At 43.6% G+C, this 22,007-nt stretch overlaps 1 protein-coding gene across 1 annotated transcript in view; it reads right to left on the bottom strand.

Annotated features, from left to right (window-relative positions):
* The window catches only part of NXPH4 (neurexophilin 4), a gene marked incomplete at both ends in the record, with an annotated part of 101,833 nt that extends 80,077 nt beyond the window's left edge, over positions 1 to 21,756 (bottom strand). Inside the window, one exon of the mRNA XM_083351842.1 lies at positions 21,703 to 21,756. Within this exon, the coding sequence (XP_083207968.1) occupies positions 21,703 to 21,756 (54 nt within the window). The remainder of the gene's footprint in view (positions 1 to 21,702) is intronic.
* Positions 21,757 to 22,007: the final 251 nt, after the last annotated feature.

Raw genomic sequence — 22,007 nt, 5'->3', positions numbered from 1 at the left:
AATCTGTCTAATGAAGCTCCTGATGCTGAGGCCTCATCCAACCATGTTTACCCATTATGATGAAAGGTTTCTGTCACAGGGTGGAAAAACGCTACTTCCGAGCCCGTTGCAGTGTAAAAGCCTGTTAGGGAACATAAATTTGCTTGCATAGGTGGACTGAAATATTTGTACACCTTCTCTGTCTATATAGCCCACTCTCCCTTGGGGCAGGAGGAAGGAAAATAGGAGCACAGATTAAAATCACCATGGGAGAAGTCTTGCTTAAAAAAAAAGCAATCAAAGCAGAGGAGCCAGAGAGAAAATTTGTTTTGCTGATAAATATAGTCAAACAAAAATAGCTGAGTTGGAAAAATGTGGAGGGGTGGAGCCCGAGGCATTTGGAAAAATGAGGCAGGGGACAGTGCTATTACCCTGTATGTATGTATGTATGTATGTATGTATGTATGTATGTATGTATGTACATACGTACGTACTTATTTATTTATTTATTTATTTCTCCCGGCTTTGCTCCTGAAATGAAATGAAGTGTTTTAGAAGATGTTGGAAAGATAGTGAAGAAATAAAAGAACTTTCTTATTCTCATGGCAAGGACCAAATATTACGATGGAACAGAGTCCTACGATGAAAAGTGGAAGAAAAAGATTATTATCTGCATGCATCTGTGATTTGTTTCTGAATTTCTAAACCAGAGTTGCTCTCTGAGGGAGATGGGTAGATAGATAGGTAGAGCAGATGACAGATAGACAGACAGACAGATTTAGCTAGAGAATAGAATTGCTTATTTAGATCTCTGCATGCTGTCATCTCAGAAACAAATAACAGCAACAATCCATCACAAGTCTGTATAAATCTTAGGACCAACTTCCACTAATTAATCTCTCAGCCAAGGAAGGACTCTCCTTTAACAAACAACTTCAGGACATAGTATGTTTAAGTAAAACAGTGAAATGTCGTGAAAGGGACTGTAGGCTCTCTGTCTGTTCTGATTCTTTCCCCCTGAAACTCACCGATGGTGTCACAGAGTTGCATTCCCATTCAGTGTGTATGCTACAGATTGCCCCTTGCCTTATTAGCAGCTATTTCTATCTGCAATAGAAATAGCAAATTCCACCCAGAAGCCCCACCATACAAAAATGGAAGTTTTGAGCTCATTATAGTGCAAACAATGTCATATGAACTGACTTCATTTCATTAGCCTTGCAGGAAAAGTTCAAGAATTACTAAAAGTGAAAAACCGGAACGTACTCTGATGCAGACGCTTCGTATTAAATAAGATGTTACAGGAATGATGCCTTTTCCCCCTCTCAGGGCTGCTTCCCGTGACATTCCAGGATTAGAGAGAAAAGGGACAATGAAATGACAAGGCTGACATAATTAGCTCCTACATCAGCCAGAAGCCTGCCTCAGGGAACCAGTCACAGCCTGTAATACAGTCATTTCTCACCAATCGGCCTGGAAGCATTATGTTCAAAACTCAAAGTGGTGGTACATTCCCAAAGCCTCTATTTTGCTGTCTGAGAAATGGATTCTTCACATAATGCAAATAACGACTCTGGGAGCATAAGGCCCTTCTGTTTGGCAAACATATTTGAGGTAGATAAGTGAGCTGTATATTAAACTATGCTGAAGTCCCTTTATTCCAACAAAACAGACCCAGTTTGCTTTGTGCACAAGCCCACACGGGCACAAAACCTTCTCCCTTTTTCTATTCAGGCTAAGTACAAGTGGTAAGACAGTTACTTAAAACTTTCTTGTCCCTGATCTGATACAACCAGGTTTCAGTCTCAAGCCCCAAATACAGAAAGGTGACCATAAAAGGATTGTGGTTGCTAAGTTACTGAAGCCTAACACAGACCAAGTTCCAAGGAATGGAAAAAAATTAAGTCCACCGGGCCTGGATGTGACTGGAATCTCTCTCTAATGGATTCTATCGAAAGATGAGGATGCCTCTGGGGTTAAAAGAAGGCCACTGTGTGATCTGTGGCTGAGGATAGGGCTGCTTGTGTGGTACAAGTAAGCAATCCTGAGCAGAGTACACACTTAGAGAGTGAGCAAGCACCAGAATACATGCGCTCCTAGTGGTATCCCTTAGGGAAGGGTGTCAAACTCAATTTCATTGAGGGCCGCATCAGCATTGCGGTTGCCCTCAGGGGGCCGGGTGGGTATGGTCAGGGTGGGCGTGGCCTATTGGGTGGGCGTGGCCAGAGTGCATATGGCCTACTGGGTGGGCGTGGCCAGCTCTACATCGTTCGTATCAAGGGTGCCTATGGGGGCCTGGGCAGGAGTGGGACAGATCTGAGGGTCTCTGGCAGAAGGAGGGTCTCTGGGCCAGGGCCAAGGCAGTGGGGGCCGTTCCCTCACTGTTTCCAGGATGGCTTCGTGGGCCACATGAAACCACTTCGCGGGCCGGATCCGGCCCCTGGGCCTTGTGTTTGACATGTCTGCCTTAGGGTGCTACTTAGTGGTTCAAAGTTATCTTTCTTTGCAAAATGGGATGGTCTCCATGCTATTTTCTAGGCAGGATAAGCAGAGGACCAGATTCTGCAATTGTCCAGCTGCATTGTGAACCTTTAATGTTTATCCTGGCTCCTTGTTCTTGCGAGCACTTCAATAAGGAGGCTGAGCACCAAAGGGGTCACCTGCACACTGTCTAAACCAGGGCTTTTCAACCAGTGGTACAGGTACCACCTGTGGTACATTGCCACCTGGCAGGTGGTACGCGACCATCCTAGAAAAGTGGTAGCAGGGGAGGGGAATGAGCTGAAATGGTGGCAGCACCGCACAAGCTTGAGCAAGAGATGACTGGAGCTGCAGGGCTGTCAGGGCTCAGTGGAAGCGCCAGGATCAGCGCCAGGCTCCAGCTGGAGCTCAGCTGGAATGTTGCAGCATCTCCAGGGTCTTGTGATTTACATTCAGATGCTTGGCAACGGATTAATATTTATGATGGTCACAGTGTCCCAGGGTCACGTGAAGTGACCAAAACCTGCTGCAACCACCCAGCGGGGGGGGGGGGAATAAAAACCAAACAACCCCACCCCACCCCCGCTGCCAATCCTCACAATGAAAACCTCGGACAGGAGGAAGAGCGCTGCCAGGCGGGCAGGCAGGTGTCTTGCTCGGCTGTGGCTTGGGGGGGGCACTTTTTTCAGTGCCATTGTAACTTCGAACAGTCACTAAGTGAACTGTTGTAAGTTGAGGACTACCTGTACTTCATCACTTTTTTTCCCTTTTTTTTTTTGGTCATCAAGTTTTTGACACCTTGCTAGGCGACTGGTGGTACTCAAATGTTGCCATATCCTAAAACTGGTACAATGGGTGAAAAAGTTGAAAAGCCCTGGTCTAATCCAGGGGTAGGCAACCTTGGCTCTTTTATGACTCTTAGACTTCTACTCCCAGAATTCCTGAGCCAGCCATGCTGAGGGGAAAGGGAGAGGTTTCCAAGCTGAACCATGCTGGCTCAGGAATTCTGGGAGTTGAAGTCCACGAGTCATAAAAGAGCCAAGGTTGCCTACCCCTGGTCTAAACCCTTCAAAGAGGTAGTTCAGCCTTATTGCTTCCCGATCTATTCAGACTGAATTCAGTTCCAAAGGATTGTTCATCCAAAGCAATCCACACTACAGGGAGTAGATGGAGGCTGACTTCTGGCTGCTGCTTCTTTGTATTCCTTTCCTGATCTGGAAGATAAGCTATGGATTATACTAATCCTTGACAAAGTCCCACAAGATCTAGACCTTTCATGAAGAGCTAGTGATGATGGATAAGCATAAAGCCAGGAAAACAAGGTATTCCATGTCATGGGATCCAAATTCTTCTTATACCAGATCAGACCCCTTGCCTATTTAGGTCAATATTGCTCATTCTGATTTGCAAAAGCCTTCCGGGGTTTCTTACCACCACTTCCTATGCACTTCATTCGGAGAGGCCGAAGATGATCCTGAGCTTTATGTCTCCCACTGAGCTGCAGCAATATTTTTCAAACTTAGAAACTTTAAGATGGACTTCATCTCTCAGAATACCTCAGAGAGCATACTGGCTGAGGAATTCTGGGAGCTGAAGTCCATAATCTTAAAAGTTGCCAAGTTTGAAAAATGCCGAGCTTCATGAACTCTCTCTGCCAAGAGTCGGTAACTTTGCATTCCTTTCTTTCTCTCCCACAGCTTGTATCTATACTTGCCCAATCATCTGAGCCAACAATGTAAGTATATGTGTGGCTTAGCATACAAGAAGACATGCCAATTGGCCACAGCTTTAATAATTCTGTATTTGTATAGGTAGGTCTGAAAGACCCTCTTCAGAATAATATTAAGGCAGAGACTGGGGTTGGGGAGACCTTACCAGCGACCATATTGCTACATTATTAGCAATTATTACCACAAGACATGTTTCTATTCACTTTTCATGTGTTTATCAAATAAAGGCATCCTGTGTATTTGTGTATTCGCTGCTTGGGTTAAGGCAACAGGCATTATGTTTTGTGGACTTACATAAAGCATGAAATGGTATTAGTAATCTCATAGTTACAGGCCAGGAAGAGGATTCTGAGCAGAGAGATGCGTGCTAAGTGTGAACTAAGCCAGTTGAGAACACTGAGTAATCTGGAAATATCAAAGGCAAAGGATTATGGGAAACACATCCAAATCCACATATCTAAACACTGATAGTTTGATTATGTGCCATCAAGTTGTTCTCAATTCATCACAATCACAGAGATTTTCTCCATCAGAGACTGCCAAACATTTGGTGTTTCAAGTTGCAGCATTTGCAAAATGTCTCACTTCAAATGTGATACCGACCATTTCAAGAATATTGAAAGCGTTTCAGATCTCAAGCTGGAGTATTCCAAAACCTTGCTTTTAAGCTTGCAATCATTCCAAAAAAGCTTCAGGCGACCCATTTCACAACATTATGACCTCAGAACATTTTGAAATGAAATATTGTGAGCTGCTTATTTATTTTGCTTGCCCTCCACTGACAAAAAAGCATATTCATTGCATTTATTTATTTCTTTATTTTTATCTAACCTGATTCTAACTTGTACATTATCCTGGCCACACCTTGTATAATGTTTTACACCAGGCTTTGTGATACCAGGGGAGAAAAGACGGAGTGATTCTACATATTGAAACTGGAATGCATGTGATTTGTTATGGGTTTTTTAAAAATAACAATAACAAGTGAAATTCTGAAATATAACTGATTCTGAATGACAACATCTGGCTCCAATGTGTAATAACTAAGGAAACGAGAGAGGGCAAAGGAAGGAACAGAGGCATACATAAATGTTCATGCAGCTCTTTTAAAAATAAGATGGATCACCCGCCTGAAGCGCAGAAGCATTGGAAGACTGATATGCAATTCACCGATATCTTCATTGGTGTTTTATTTGTAGAGTTGGGCTCAACCAAAAAGTTTGCTCCCTTATTTTTTCCACATCCCAATTTTTCTATAAGATAGCACATAAAAGTACACTTTCCTGTTTTATCTACAAAACAAATGCATGAAGTGAATTGGGCTGAGCGATGATAACTGGTCCAGATTCATCTACTCTAGATTCATAGCAAAACAAGGATATGAATGGGGACTTTTGGAGATTACACTCCCCCCACCAAGTTTATTTTTATAAATTGGTAGGAAGCTTGCCTGCACAAAATTCTCTCCAATCCTTACAGTTTAAGCTTCTTAAATACTATCAGATGGGGTCTCAAAACAATATAGGCCAATTCTTTCCTAGCACAAAGTAGCAAACTTTTAACAATGTCTTGGGTGAACTTGACAAGTTCATAAGGCTCCAAGGGAGAAATTGTTCCTTCAGCTTTTTATGTCTTGAGTGCCAGACCAACCTCCCAGCTCCATTCTTTCCTTGAAATGCTCTAAAGGGAACTTCTCAAAACCGATCTCTTGCTTGGCACTTACTAGAGGCCTTCTTTAACAACATGTCCCTTTATTCAATGATAGCACTGATGGATTGAAATGAGGAAATGGTTATGTTCTGTGAGCACAGATGGTGGTGGACATAATGGGATTTGATACAACAGACCAGTCTAGTCTTTGTCATCTCAGCTAGGTTGGGTATCCTGACAACTAAAGTTTTCCGTTTACAAGTCATCCTTAGATGATAGTCTAGTGCAGGGGTGTCAAACTGCCAGCCTGCAGGCTGGTTTCATCATACTGAAGCCGTGCCCACCCCATTGCTGGCAATGTAAGAGTCACGATAAGACACGACACGTCACGTGACGTGGCGAGTTTGACACCCTTGCTCTAGTGCAATTCAGATTTGACTTTGCTGAGTCCAAGTTTTTAGAGAAGGTAAATCGGCACCAAGCTGAGAGCTTGTGGTACTTTTCAGAAGCAAAATATTGTAACTTTATATATTCCAAAACATGTACATACACACAAAGAATTTTCCTCCTTACCCCTATTCCAATCCTTACCATGCTGGATATTAAGAAATTGGCTTACATAGGGCTATCAAATCAGGCCTGCAAAACTGCAGAGGTCCATTAGGTAGCACGAAAATGATAAGAGACTCTTGCAGCTATCTCAATTCTGAGCAACCAGATGGAAGCTTACGAGTGAGTATGAAGTAGAAAATACACCTTGTTTCTAACCTGAAGCAAAACCACTGTGTTCTTGAAGTCCTGAGGAATCATTATGGTTGGCTGTGGTTTGGCAGAAACAAAATCTGGAAAGGTTTTGAGGAATCCTTGGTGCTCTCCGAGCTTGTTTTCTTGCAGACGTTTCATTACCCAAAACAGGTAAGATCCATCAGTGCTAGAAAAGCTTTAGTTCCTGGTCTTGACTGAAACAAAGTCTAAAAGGATCCTGGGGAGTAGGACAAAACCAGTGTGTCTTGACCTGTCTTGCCCTATTTCTTCATGACTTGTGCAACTCACCCATCCTCAATTCCAATACTTTTCCTCTACTTTTTTCTCTTGAGCCACTGCCAGTGTTACGAAGACATGAGCTTTTCCTGGTCTTCTCCCCCACTGTTATTTCTACCCAGAATCCAGTATCTGGAACAGAACCAACCTATTTTATTCCATATGTATGACAAACTGTCCAAAACACAGACATTTCAGTTCAGGCACAGGCCAGCTGTTCCAGGCACAAAATGGTTTGTGCACAGAAAAAAACTGCACATCCCTATGGTAGCCTCAGGCTTTCAAAATCTAGTCTGTTCAGCATATATAACGTGTGGGAGGGGGGCACATATTTTAATCCTCTTCAACTGAGCAAAAGGAAGGACGATTTGTCCACTGTGAAGGACAAACGTACCTGGGACACGTTTGGCAAGAGACAGCAGGCTACAACAGGACAGTCTCTACTGCATCGTTCCCCCGAGTGTGAAAGCAACAGTTTTTACAGCATCCCCTCCATAGGACGAAGAAGAGGAAAAATAATTCCAATTCTAGAATGGGGCTTGGCAGCTCTTAATAGCCAAGATTGCAGTCTCGGCGCTCGTTTGCCGAATGGCTTTTTGCCCAGCGATCTGGGGGTTGATTATTTCTTTAGCATCAATCCAGCCGGGCGCAGAGAAAAGTTTTCATCTTTTGAGGGCCATTTAGCCTTAGAGACAGAGGAGAATGCTGAACAGGAGAAGCAGTTGGGGTGGGAGAGAGAGGGAGAAGGAACAGCTTTCCAACAACTACACAGGAAAGAGACACTGGTCATTTGTTCTAACGGTCTCTCGCACAATGATCTTTAAAACCTGGTGTCGCCAATGCACAAGACTTCTGTAAAAAGGGATAATAATTTTGCCTTCAACGTTCATTTGTGGCCGATTATCACGCTGTTAAGAAACGGAGCATGGCAAGATAGCATTGTAAACGTTGGGCTAAGAAGCCACCTAATTGAGCCCCACAGCTGGACCACCAGTCTCCGGTTTCATCCCATGCACCTACCCATCCCACGGTTGTACTCCCCAGGTGTGCCGAAATTATCCTTCCCAATTAAAGAAGGCTGGGATCCATGAATATCTTTACAGAAGGAATAGTTCTAAGAGCATATAAGCAAATGGAGTCACTGCAGTACAGAGAAAAGTGCCACTTGCCTTTCCAGAGAGGACTTTTGCCTACCTTCTGCTGTACTCACATTTTAGTGTTGTTTAGCCTTTTACCTAGCATGGTGCAGAGCAGTTAGCTGTTCACTGTGGGGCTGGTTGTGTGTCACTTAAACAAATGTTCTTGCTACTGCCCAGAATCATCTCAAATCTCTTACCTTTTTTATGCATTCACCTGACATGCAAAAGGCCTTGGATTCAAGCCCCGGTGTTAGTCCTGCCTGCAACCTTAATGCTGCTGCCAGTCAGTGTTTCTTAAATAAAAAGTGAAAGACTTAGTTGGTATATTACACTAATCATATCTATGGAGATTCTCAATCATCCAGGTCATGATTGTCCCAAAGGTACTTTTCCAAAAGGCAGCTGGACTTGATTTGTTGTTTTTTTTCCTTTGAAAACATTGTGTTTCTCATCCAAGAAGCTTCTTCAGTTCCAACTAGAGAAAGTCCAGTTAGTTGCCTTTCAGAAAAGCACGTTTGGGACAATCATGACCTGGATGATCGAGAATATCCATAGGCGCAATTAGTGTAACATACCAAACCTAAGTGTTTCACTTCTTATTTTAAGAAACTGGAGAGCTCTTGGGTGAATATGCTTATAGAGGGAAAAAAAGCATCATTATATTATGAAACACCTAGCACATATACAGTAAGTAATCACTACATATGAGAGCCGTGGTGGCACAGACATTAGAATGCAGTATTGCAAGCTGACTGCTCACTGTCAGAAGTTCGATCCTGACTGGCTCAAGGTTGACTCAGCCTTCCATCCTTCTGAAGTTGGTAAAATGAGGACCCAGATTGTTGGGGGGGGAATATGCTGACTCTGTAAACTGCTTAGAGAGGGCTGCATGAGCACTATGAAGCGGTATGTAAGTCTACGTGCTATTGCTACATACATACACACACACTTAATAATTATATTATACACACACATATATACATACACACACATACGTATATATGTTTTCCCCTCATAAATTTTTCTTCTATAGCCTCTCTAAATGAACAGCATCCATGTATGGATTTCAGAAGTTCACATTAGTAGCTAAAGCCCTTTTCTGAAACATCTTCAATAAAAATGATGTGATTGATAACCTCAATCCTTAGCAAACCATAACCTAAAGCACAGTAGATCGGGGTGTCAAACTGCCGGCCCACGGGCCAGACGCATCAAGTGGAAGCTCCGTCCACCCCATTGCCGGCAATGGCAAAACTGTCCCGATACATTGCACGATGTCACGAGTTTAACATGTCTGTAGTAGATGGTTGGATGGATGGAATGGCACAGTGACACCAGCCCTGCTCTTGTTTTTCCCAGATTCTTCCAGGAAATTTAAACCTCTCTGCCTGAATGTTTGAATTTTCCCACCACCCTACCTCAGAGATGCTGAAAATCAGGCCTGTTTCCACATTACGGAATAAGGCCAAACAGCTGTTGTGGGCTCTACTGCCTGATGGCCTGCCCACCAAAATACCATGCTCTGCTTCCCACCACATTCTCCGTGCTGTCAATCTCTTGCTGCAACTTTTCATAACCTCCTTCAGATGGGTCTCCTCAGTTCTGACCTCCAGCCTCCCTGCTGATTCCGACTCCTGAATTGCTTTCAAATATAATCAGCTGCAGAAGGGAGGGGGGAACGAGGGGGAGCAGCAGCGAAGGGAGTATATTTCCTTCTTATTAAAAAGCTGTGTTTTTCATGGAAAAGAGGATTTTGCCCCAGCGTAGCCCCTCCCCCTCCCCACCTTAGCTAGCAGTTCATTTCCATTCTCAACGAATGTAGCAGACGGGGTCCTGTGCCTCTTTATTGAATTGCTTGCAGCCAAGGGTTTAAAGGCCACAGCAGGGGGAGTATTATTAAAGGAGGGAAATGAGTCATATTGGAAAGCTTCAATCTGAATTAAAGTGTGTTTGTTCGGCAATATATTAGCTCTGGAGATGGCTTGAAAAGAGATTCAGCACTTGAGTCTCTTAGAGACAACTTTTCAATCAAGAGTAGTCCTTTGCATCAGCACCTTGGCTAGCACCCACAGAGGCAGAAATCAAGGCAGCATGCACTGCTTATAAAATTATTATTTATTTTATATGTACCAGGGCCCAGGGCCCTATTGTATCCCTCTGCTTGCAAGCATAGTAGGTCAAAAAAAACCCACCCAAAAACAAAGATTCTATAATCAGAATAAATTTATACAAATGTAGGTATTTGCCTATTTGACCTTACTTGCATAATTCATTCAAGACTTTTGTGTTTTGTTCTGTTTTTTGTTTGTAGTGAGAGGTAGTGATCAGAAACCTTGACTAGAGAGAAATTTATTTAAACTGCTATCCTTTAACCTATGAGATTTTACCTAGTATTACCCATACACTTATCAGCCCTCAGGGCTAGAAACACACATTAAAAAAAGAGGATACTAAATTCTGCACAAATTCGTGCTTTTGTGAGATATTCATGGAACTTCCCCTACCCCAGACTTCCTATGCCCATCAATAAGGGCAGAAGCATTTTCCATAAATCTTTCTTTCTCACGAGAAATCTCCAGCTTAAACCACAAGGGTTGCAGTTTTTACTGTATAGGCATTTTTCCAATACAGTCGTTTCTCTAACACGGTGACAGCGAACCTATGACGTGCATGTCCTTTTTGGTGACACGCCAGGCCTCCAGACCCTCTGGAAGTTACACGAGAGGGCCTCGTTCTTGTGCCGCCTCTGGAATGTCTGAAAGTCAAACATGAATGGACCACATTCTCCTGCTCTTTTGGGAGGCTGCAAGGCCAAACAAGACCAGCTGAGTCAAGGTAGGTGTATTTACTGCTCCAGGTTTCTTTCTGTCAGGAAATGGGCAGGGGCTTACACCAAGAGCCCCTCTTAGAATGGAGAACAACATCCTCCCTCTTTTAGGAGCACAATCTAAGGAAAGGAGTGGGACAGGAAAGCAATGGCTGTATAGAATGAAATGGGCATATCTTCAGGGACCAACTATTTTGTTTACATGTATACAGACTTCTCTTCAGAAGTTTAGCTGTATGCAAGACACTGAGAAAATAACGGAAAGCAGAGGAGTAAGAGACTGCAAGAGTTGATAAAGATCTGGCAGCATTCAATTGCTGTGTGTTGCTGTTATTTCTCAAGATGCCGGGGTGTCAAACTCGCAACATCACATGACTTGTCGCGACGTATCGCAACTTTTTCTCCATTGCCGGCAATGGGGTGGGCACATGACGCATCCAGCCTGGGCTACACTGTACCTTGGGAGAAGAGAGACAGTTTGGTTAGTGGTTAATGTACCAGACTAGAAAGTGGGATGCTGTGAATTCAAGTCCCGCCTTAAGCCACGAAAGCTGGCTGGGTGACCTTGGGCCAGTCACTCTTTCTCTCAGTCCCACCCACCTCACAGGGTTGTTGTTGGGGAAAAAATAGGAGGAGGAAGTTTATTGGATATGTTTACCACTTGTAAAAATAATAAAGGCAGGATATAAACAAATAAATAAATAAAACCTATATAGAAGGGGATTCCCCTTACGTTAGCTATTTATTTCATTTATAAATGTGTAGCCCATCCTTGATATATATATACCTGACATATTTGGAAATCCTATGTAGCTCTGAAGTAATGTGGCACTATGCAAGGGAGAAGAGACCAATCCCACAGCTATTCCGTCAACTGGATAACTTTTAACTCAAGTCTTTTTGTTATTTATTTATTTATTTATTTATTTATTTATTTATTTATTTATTTATTTATTTAAATTTTATTAAATTTATATACCGCCCTTTCCCGAAGGACTCAGGGCAGTTTATTGCCAAAGGTTGGTAGTGATTCTGCACACAGAAGAAATTCCGAGATTTGTTCAACTCAGAATCAATTATATTTTGGATATAAAACTTCCACTTGGAGGGCAGGGGCAAGAGAAGAGCCAAGGCCAATTAAAAATACATGCACAGGAAATGGGGGAAAGGTTGCCTTACTTCTGAAGACCAATATGCTTTGAAGCATTTTTTTCAAACATCACAGGGGCTAGAAATTTATTTTTAAAATGTGTTACATAACAATTTTATATTAGAATCAACTCTATATTCTATTCAGAATTTACGTTTCTATTTAGAATTCATGTATCCATATTCCATATTGGTAAAAAAAAAAGGAAAATTATTCTCAAGAAACTTCCAGGGGGAAAAAAAGTTAAGGGGGGAAGGTCTGGAACAAAAGATTGAAAGGAATGGAAATCAAGAGCTCCCCCTAATGGACAGACATGGAGCATGCAGGGAACAGTGAAGATGGAAAAGAAACTCACAAGCACAACCATCTCAGTTACTTGAGACAATGGCTTAAATCCTTGCTAATCTAAAGAACAAGGGTGGCAGGATGGCTTGGGTTAGCAGCCCTTGGGTTTCAAGGGTGAACAAACCATTTCATAGTGATATCCCCTAACTCATCCTAGACACATACTGTATTCTTAATTTTTTTAGCAGTATGTTTGCATGAATTAAGGTCAAGTGCAGGGTGATCAAATTATAGATATACAGGTCCCATTTTATTTTTTACTGGGACCCCAAGACGCCACAAGGCAGCCTGGTTCAAGAAACACGCTTATAAATAAAGAATTGCAAAGCCCAGGGCTGTCTTTTGAACATTAAATGAATTGCAAATAAAAAATATAGTTCTAGTTAACTGTGCCTTTAAAAATGTATTCCAACAGCATAATTTGCGAGTAGCGTTTGGGGGTTCTCTTTGTTGCTGTTGCAAGTGTTCGTAGAAACCAGGGAGTCAGAAAAAAAACTGCTTAAGAATTGCAAATCCCTCTCAAGACTATTATTATTGCAAACCTCAATCTTACCTTCGGCTCACTGACGATCTAACACAGAAGCTAAGATGAGAAATGAACTCCAAGATCAGGCTGGAAAGAGGGTGGACTAAATTCAGCTGAAAGCCCATTATGCTTCCTAAATGTGCGTATTGTATTTACCTGAAAGGAAGGCAAGCTGTTTTGTTCTAAATACTTTATCATTGAAATGGAGGATTGTCTTAAACTCACGGAAAATACAGCAGCAAGGGAGCTTTAAAACAAAAACAAAAACCTAGTTTTCCTCTGGCAGGGGGCCATCTTAAATTCAGGACCATCTCCTTTTCTAGTAATTATTTTACAATTCAATGTTTATTTCAAATAGGAATATGTCTTTATTCCAGTCCTCCCAATTACCCTTCAGAATAAGCCATCGCTAATTGTTGTTTGAATAATAGATCCTGAGGCTGCACCAAAACTCCCCAACCAGTCATTTCTCCAAAATTAAGCTGGATTTTAACTTAGCCTCAGTATCCTACAGACCTCTATTTCCTACACAGGTGCTTTTGAACCGTGGTTACTTTAAGATATGCGGACTTCAGTTCTCAGAATCCCCTAGCCACCAGGGAATTCTGGGAATTAAAAAGTCCACATATCTTAAACGTAGCCCAGGTTGAGGAAACACAGTTCTTCTACAGGCTTGACATTTGCTCAAGATGGAGACTTTGAAGAAACAGAACAAACATTAGGAGAGTGAAAATTGTTTTACACAAGAAGGGCCATATGAATATGGAATGCCCGATGTACAGAGAATGATCCTAGGCCATTCAGATATAGCCAGCCTACTCAGTATGGGGCACCAGTCACATGCGTCTAACTTTATTCAGCCATTTGGCAGAAAATTAGCCACTAAATGCTCAACTATACATCTCCCCCACCTAGCCCTTCCACATCCTGGCTTAACTCTTAGTACCCCTTACTCTTCTCCTTTTCCTCATCATCCAAACAGTCTTTCTGGCTGAAACCACTTGGTTAACAAGGCTGCTTCCTATGGGACATAAGATGCCCCTCCCTCCAACTAAGAGTTGCTTGCTGGATGCTGTTTTCTTGTCAGTCACCATTCTGATGTAGCTGTGTCAAAAGTGGGTTCCCTTCCAAGCAGGGAGTGTGGATCCGGAGCACGTAGGTCGAGAGCCACACAATTCAGCTAAGTAGCCCAATTCAGACCGATAAGAAGGCCCCTGCATTTAGGGGCAGGATAATTTTAACTGATCTAACATTGCTGCAATGAGGAAAGCAACGGACGCTTCCATGCTACCACCCTTAACCATATTACATGCACAAAGGCCCAGATATTGTGTCCTATGATGCACCAGCCAACTAGAGTGCCTCAACTCATCCAGGTAGAAACCAGCCCCGTTTCTCTATGGGATTCTTTTAAAATAAATAAATAAATAAGTAAATAAATAACCCCTCTGCCTCTCCAGATCCCGTGGCAGTGCACTGTGTACGTGGATGGTATGCTCCTCTGTAACCATGGCTGAGAGCAGAAAGAGCCAGGAAGTAGTTAAAACTAAAGAGGGAGGGGGGGATTTATTATTTTATCAAAATGAGGCTATGACAGCTGTTTAAATGCAAGAACATCTGGCAGTCGCATGACCCTGAGAAGCAGCAGGGCCAGAAGGGGCTCCAGGCACCCATCAGCTACTTTAAGTGGCTATTGAGCGTAATAAATGGAAAAGAAGAAGAGAGCCAGTTCTTTTCCCTCAGAACAGGGGAGTGCTGGATGCAGCCAGTGAGGAGACCCAGTGAGAGGACGAGCTGAATTATCCCTGGAAGGAGGACATATGCCCTTGTCCAAGGGTCGGAAGTATAAAAGATGGCCATGTGCCATTATTTTAGGAAACTATTTCACGACCAGTTAAGTGAATAACCCTGAAGTAAAGCAGACTGTCCCATTTTCAAAGGAGGGGGGCTGCTTTCCAAAATAGGTCTTGGTGAGATAAGCATGCAAGTTCAACAAGCCTCAATACAGGTAGTCCTCAACTTACAATAGTTCACTTACTGACCGTTTGATGTTACAACGGCTTTGAAAAAAAATGACTTATGGTCGTTTTTCAATGTGTGTGACCTTTGCAGCATTCCCATGGCTGGCTCAGGAATTCTGGGAGTTGAAGTCCACGAGTCACAAAAGAGCCAAGGTTGCCTACCCCTGACCATGGTCATGTGATCAAAATTTAGATGCTTGGCAACTGACTCATAGTTATGACCACTGCAGTGTCGGGGGGGGGGGGGGGTCACGTGAACACCTTTTGTGACCTTCTGACAAGCAAAGTCAGTGGGGAAGCCAGATTTCACTTAACAGCTGTGTTACGAATTTAATGACTGCAGTGAATCACGTAACAACTGTGGTAAGAAAGTCCACCAAATGGGGCAAGGCTCACTTAACAAATGTCTCACTTAGCGACAGTAATTTTGGGGCTCAATTGTGTTTGTAGAGGCTGCTCCAGGTTGGAAACTCAAGATGTTCGGTGGAACCAGGAATAAGAAATCCTGAGAAACTCAGAATCAGTCACCGCCCTTCTTCCTCCTTGAGAACTGAAGACAAAATTGACCTTCCCCTCAAAGTTACGCTCTGCCCGATGAGTTGTGTGATCAATGTGTCTAAAGCCCCCGACGCTCACCAAGGGGATACAGGGAAAAGCGAGAAATGCAATCAGGCAATAACATCAAAAATTCCCCTTGCAGAGCAAAACTGGAAGCGTGCCAGTCTGCTTTGATGCAGATTCAAATTGTAACACGAAGGCGCTTGGATGCAATTGAGTCAAGAGCTTACTCATTCTTCCCAGCCACGCCAGAGTGTGTCAGTCCATCACACCTTCAACACTTAAAATGTGATTACAGGAGGGAGGGGGTCACAGGAAGCAAAGCTGGATTCAAGGAGGGAGGAAGGGAAAAAAGGACTTGGTGTATCAGAATCAAAGTAATGTACCAGTTGCAATTGCCTCTGGTTTAACCTAACTTGTTTTTTTTTCTTAAAGACAGTTTTCTTACAACACTGTCTCATAATGCTGAATTAATATATGAGGACAGATTTCAGAAAATGGCTTCACCACAGGTATAAAACTCAGTTTTCTAGAGTTCCAGAGTGGGGTTTTTTCTTTTTAAGGTTTTTTTTTTAATCCTACCTTTATTATTTTTATAAACGGCTCAAGGTGGCAAAAATGCCTAATACTGTGTCCTCCTCCATTTTCCACACAACAAAACCCTGTGAGGCTTAGGCTGAGAGTGAGTGAGTGACTCAGGTGGTTTTCATGCCTAAAAAAAAGGCCCAGAATTTACAGTCTCCTGGTTTCTAACCTGGCACCTTAACTAAACCGAACTGGCTTGCTTTTAGTTCATCTGTGCCTTTATTTTGCGCCCCCCCCAAAAAAAACGAATCTTCCTCCAAACATAGATAACTTTTCCCCATCATGCAAAAGCAAATGCTTTTTTTCTAAAAGCTCAAAAAATCAGATGGTTACATATGGCTCATGGTTAAGTCTAGTTCTTGTCCTATGCTCAGATGCATCTTCAGCCACACATCTTCTAATCGTGTCCTTTCCAATGCCTTTACTTACTCAGTCACTATTATCCCCTCCCCATAGTACAGCCTGGGTAAGTAAATTCAAAATTGGGTAGTCTCCGCTACACTTACAAAGTATGCATTCTAAGCAAAACTGCACGCTTCTTTCTCCCTGCAGTGTGTTTGGGGTGTTTTAAATTTATTTTATTAGTCAGAAGCTCTGGATCTGCCTCTCATAATCTGCAAACATCTGTTGACAGTATCTGCTCAAAATCAAGGTAAGTTAAAAAAACAACCAACAACTGAAGATGCAAAACCACAAGAGAAGTAAGGCAGCCACAAACATTCTTTAACTTCCAGCGGGCATAAGTATAGCTAGAAATTTTCCAAAAGTTGGTTCCCTGATTAAGTACCATAAGTAACAAATGGGGTGTAAGGTAAACCTCACCTGAACAAATTGCACCCAACCCTATTAGCAGAAGATGCCCCCATTTTATTTTTATTTATTTATATTTCATATTTTAAAACTGCTTGACTCCCTATATTCAGTGTACGATTGCCAGCTGGTCTACCAACTTCATCTCAACTTGAAGGCAGATCACGGTGGCAATGGGACCCCGGGCTTCAAGCAGAATCACCTTGTAGTGCCTGCGCTAAGATGCCGCCCCCTTTGGAAAGTGGATGGACATCCGCTTGTTAGTAACTGCCCTTAGCACCCATCTGCCCTGGCTGTAAAAGACAGCCTCTCAGCAATACACTTTTATGCCAGGTAAAGAACAGGATGCTTGTGACAAGGCACTGTTATGGAGCTTATTTGAGACTGAGGATAAATCCTAGAAAGTCATCTGGATTTTTGCAAATGTTCTCTTTTGGGCAGTATCACTAATGAAATTTAGCCTTTGTTCATCACTGCAATAAAAAGTAAGGCCTATCTTTTATATTAGTCAACAGATATAGCCAGCAGTGACTACCGATCAATAGTAGATAACACACTTTGCATGCCAAAGATTCTAAGCTGGTATCTCTCATTTTTTTGTTTAAAAAAATGTAGCAATGATATGGAAAAAGCTGGCATTCTGACATGTCATGGTGGCCACATAGTCCAATCTAATGCAAGTAAGCCTCCTAGATTTATAATGCATGAAAGTGATTCTGACTCATTCGTAGGTAATCTAAACTAAACAAAATCCAGATCCAACTCTACATAAAAGTAATTGTAAATTTTGAACTGAATAGGAAGGGAGAAATCCAGAAACCGGAACCCAAATTCTGAATTCACTGGACTGCGTTCGGTTATGATCTCATGTGCCTTAAAGGAGAGACATCACTTCCCATGAATGTTGTTCTAGACTTTTTGTAAAAAATAAAAAGTGGTTACTTGAAATTCTGTGCTTAACGAAAATCAATAGCAACAATTATTAACTAACAGGAAATCTGTAGATGCTAATATAGTGTTTTAAGGATGGATTCTACCATCTGAAGACTAAAAAGCTGGTCTTTTTCTTGCATGGACTGAAAGGAGATGTCAACATGGTTAGATTGTGAGCATGGAGTGGAAACTACTGGATTCCACATGATCACATTGTATTTTAGATTCTACAATATGAAATTGAGGCTTTACATTCTTCCTTCTTTGTTGTTAGATAGGGTTCCAGTGGGTTTGAACAGTAACTGTATCCTCAGATAAAAGCATCTTGTTTTTCTTAGGTCTAAGACCATCATGGAGGACTGTGGATAGGGAACGCTTATTTCTTCCCCCAAAAAAGTATGGAAGACAGGAAAAATACAGAGGTTTAGAATGTAGCAGCTAGAAAGGAAATAAAACAATGTCTGAATTAAAAACAAAAACAAAATATAAAACACCCTCAGAACTACACAAAAACTAGATTGAGGATTACAACTAAGAAAGGTCACGCAGACCAAGCATATATCCACTAATGTTTTAATACCTGGCAGGGCTTTCCACATTTCTTAACTTGGGTTTAAAATAAAAACCAGTTGCCAGCCATTTTCCAATTTAATTAGATGTACAAGGGAAGGAGGGCGGGTCCCCTTCCCAGAAAAGTGGGAGAGGACGTCTGCGCTCATACTGTGTTTTTACACACACACACACACACACACACACACACACTAGGTGGTTTGAAAAGCATCTCAATTTATGCTTTCCCCCTAGATGCTCTTTTTTAATGCAAGGTATAAATAAATAAATAAATCCTAAAACAACTAAACAAATACTAAACATCTGCATTAGCAGCTACATCTCTTTTTCAAACCCGACACAGATCTACTTTCTTTTATCTCCTTTCCCACTCCCTCACCACCACCCCACCCCGCAAAAAGTATATATTATCTGTTTGAAACAAAGGTTTTTACCATCTTAAAAGCAGCCTTTTTTGCTGACGAGAAAGGCTGGAGGTAGCCTGCAAAGAATTTCCTCCTTTCCTCTTCCTGCCTTAAAGAACAGGATAAGCCAAAGAGCCTCAGCCTAGTTAGATCTTACTTCCTGGAAGTCTGAATGCAATGCCTTGAAAGGGGAGGTGGGGGAGCAGATCAGCCTTCATGAAATTGTTGAAAAGTAAAAATTGATTGTTATGAAATCCGATTCTCACCGGCCCAGTGCTTAATGAGCCCATTCCTTATTTCTCCCTGCAACATTATAATGCCGTAAAAAGAAAAATAAGACACACAGAGAGAAAAATAAAAAAAAATGAAGCTGAGGCGCTTCGACTCCTGATTTGCAAGCACTAAAAATGGCAATGCCATTTACCTGTGAAAGAATTATTTTTGCACACAGGCGGCTGTGGATGCAGCAGGCAGAGAAGAATCAAAATTTTATGATCCTTTCTGGGTGCTATTGTTTGTTCTAAGAAGAAATAAGGAAGTTATAAAGTTCCAAGCCACCAGAAAAAGAGTGTGAGACAGTTTGCTTTTTTTAAAAAAAAAGACTTTTTTTTAAAAAAATGGCACCTGATTTGGTAGAAGGAAGAAAAACATTCAAAGCCTAAGGGGATGGTAGCAGAAAAAGGCGAAAGGTCTGGGTAAAAAGGCCTCTACAATTACTTAATATCACTTGCATTAAATGCTTCTTTATTCAGCTTAACTGGATAAATTGGAGGCACGAGCTTCCAGGTTAATAGTTAGTGGGACAATTATATCCTTGGTTTAACAAAAAAAAAAATCCAGGCTAACCTATTTATAATACACTTGGTGTGCTGTCTTATAAGCAAATTAATCTGGAAACAATTGTCTGCTGCAACACAATTGCCCCTTGTGTGTATTATAAAGGAAATGCTTGGGAGGGGTTTTTTTTGGTGGGGTGCATCTCCTTTTTCAGCCATATTGCTTCAGAAGATGGGGTGCAAGTGGCTCATAACATCAGGAGGGGGGCAGGCAGGTTTTGTGCCAGCAAGAGGTTTACAAAGCCAGCTCCTTGGACCCTGTGTTTTCATTGTGTCTGCCTAGCCAAAATTCTTCCCTATAGAAATCTAGGGAAGCTGGCCTGGAAAAATCTCCTGGGGAGACTCAACAATGGATCAAAGGCTTCTCCACACCTGAGACTATATTTATACTGGTAGAATTAAATTCACAATTAGTAAAAACAGGTACAAAATTACTCTGTTTAATTTGGATGCCAGGAATAACCATTAGCATCTGAGAAGGTGGGGGGGGGGAGGCGGAAAGACCAGGAAAACGGCCTCGAAGAAAACTGTACCCCTTCTTACTCCTGCAGCTGTGCTCTGAAAAAGTGATGAATTTAAACAAAAACGTCTTGGATTAGGGTGGTGATCTGGCGATACAAACGATCCGTTCCCTACAGCCCAGGAAATCCTCCTACACATATATAGGTGGATGGATGTGTGGCACTTCCACGGAACCCTTCCCAAGAAAATATATATATATATACACATCGATTGGAATTTCGGTGGGCGGGCTCACACGTACAAGTAGACAACGCGCCGCTCCCCGCTATTAGCTTGCGTGGTCTCTCCACCGCGTTGTATATGAACGCAAACGAGCCACGGTACCTCCAAAAATGCCCATTCCCACGTTATCAACACTGCATACCGTTACAATCAGGCGCGGATCAAACCCGGCCGCACAACAGCTAGCTAGCGGGAAGTGCCCGGCCACGTGCCTGCGTTTGTACACACAACCAGTAGTACGTGACGGCGCAGCCGAGCTTCAACAGTTGGACCCGCGGGGCCCGAAAAGTAACGCTATCCTATTCCGAGCCGAGCGGAACCCGACAGCTGCTCCAATCCCGGGCAAGAACGCGGGCAGAAGTCGCGCTGCCGGCCTCGGCTGGCCCGATCAGCCGCTCGAAGGGGGGGGGGGGGAAGGAGGGCGAGCGGGTGTTTCGCTGTCAGCCAAGAGACGCGAGGGGAAAGCGCGCGTCTCGTCTCGGGCTTCCACCTGAATCCGCCCAGGCCAAGCCGCTCTGCAGGCTAAGATTAAACCCGACTTGGCAGGCCAGGCTATCTTTTACGCCAGCGTTTCCCAACCTTAGGAGCTTGAAGATGCGTGGACTTCAACTCCCAGAATTCCCCAGCCAGCATAGCTGGCTGGGGAATTCTGGAAGTTGAAGTCCACGCATCTTCAAGTTCCTAAGGTTGGGAAACGCTGTTTTACGCCATTGACGGGTCGTCGTCGCCCGTCAGAAGGTGGTTGAGTTTTTTTTTTTTTTTTTTGGGGGGGGTTGGTATTGTTTTTTTCCACCTCGGCAGTCGCGGCCCTCCTCCAGCGCCCGCCGCCCCACTTTGATCCTGGGGGCGAAGCAGGCGACTTGCTGGCTGCCTCGACGGTTGGTTTCCCCACCCCCCGCGAGAAGGAAACGGGACTCTTCTACGCTTCCCCACCCCACCCCACCCCTCCATCCAACGCGGTTTGTCCCGCCGCGGCGAGTTTCTCCCCTCCCCCCTGCCCCGCGCTCCCCGGGTTCCAGCCGGTTCCGCCAGCCCGCCCGCGTCAAGCGCGAACTTTGGAGACACGCGTCGAGTCTCCTCCGTTCGCTTCTTTGAACAGCCCAGAGTCGAGTCAAAGTTAGGAAAAGAGTCGTCGGGAGAAGCTCCCGACAAACGCGCCCTCCCGATCCCCCAGCCCCGGCGGGAGCCAGTTTCCCATCGAGCCGGCCGCTCCCGGCTTCTCGACGCCCCGCTCCCTCTTCCTCCCGTCCTCCGGAACCAAGTTTGGTCCGGGGCGAGGCTGCCGTTCCCCGGCCGCACCGACTTCCCCCTCGCTCGGCGCTTTCCCCGCATCCGCCGTCCGTCCGTCAGTCCGTCCTCCCCGCGCGCCTTACCTCTCGCACAAGCCACTGGCTGAGGGCGAGCCGTACCCAGCTGAGGACCTTCATCTTCCAAAGGAGAGACCGTTCACCAGCATTGAGAGCGGGGAGGAGGAGAGGAGAAAAACGGGAGAGAGCCAGAGGGAGAAAGAGAAGGAGAGAAGAGGCTGGAGGGAAAGATGTGGGGAGGCCGAGCGCTGCTCCTTAAGAAAGACACCCCCCTCCAAAAAGAGAGAGAGAGAGAGAGAGAGAGAGAGAGAGAGAGAGAGAGAGAGAGAGAGAGAGAGAGAGAATCCTCGGGGTGGGTGGGGAGCGGAGCG

This window comes from Vipera ursinii (assembly GCF_947247035.1).
Source record: "Vipera ursinii genome assembly, chromosome: 2".
Classification (NCBI taxonomy): Eukaryota; Metazoa; Chordata; class Lepidosauria; order Squamata; family Viperidae; genus Vipera; species Vipera ursinii.
This window is presented reverse-complemented; position numbering and strand designations above follow the sequence as displayed.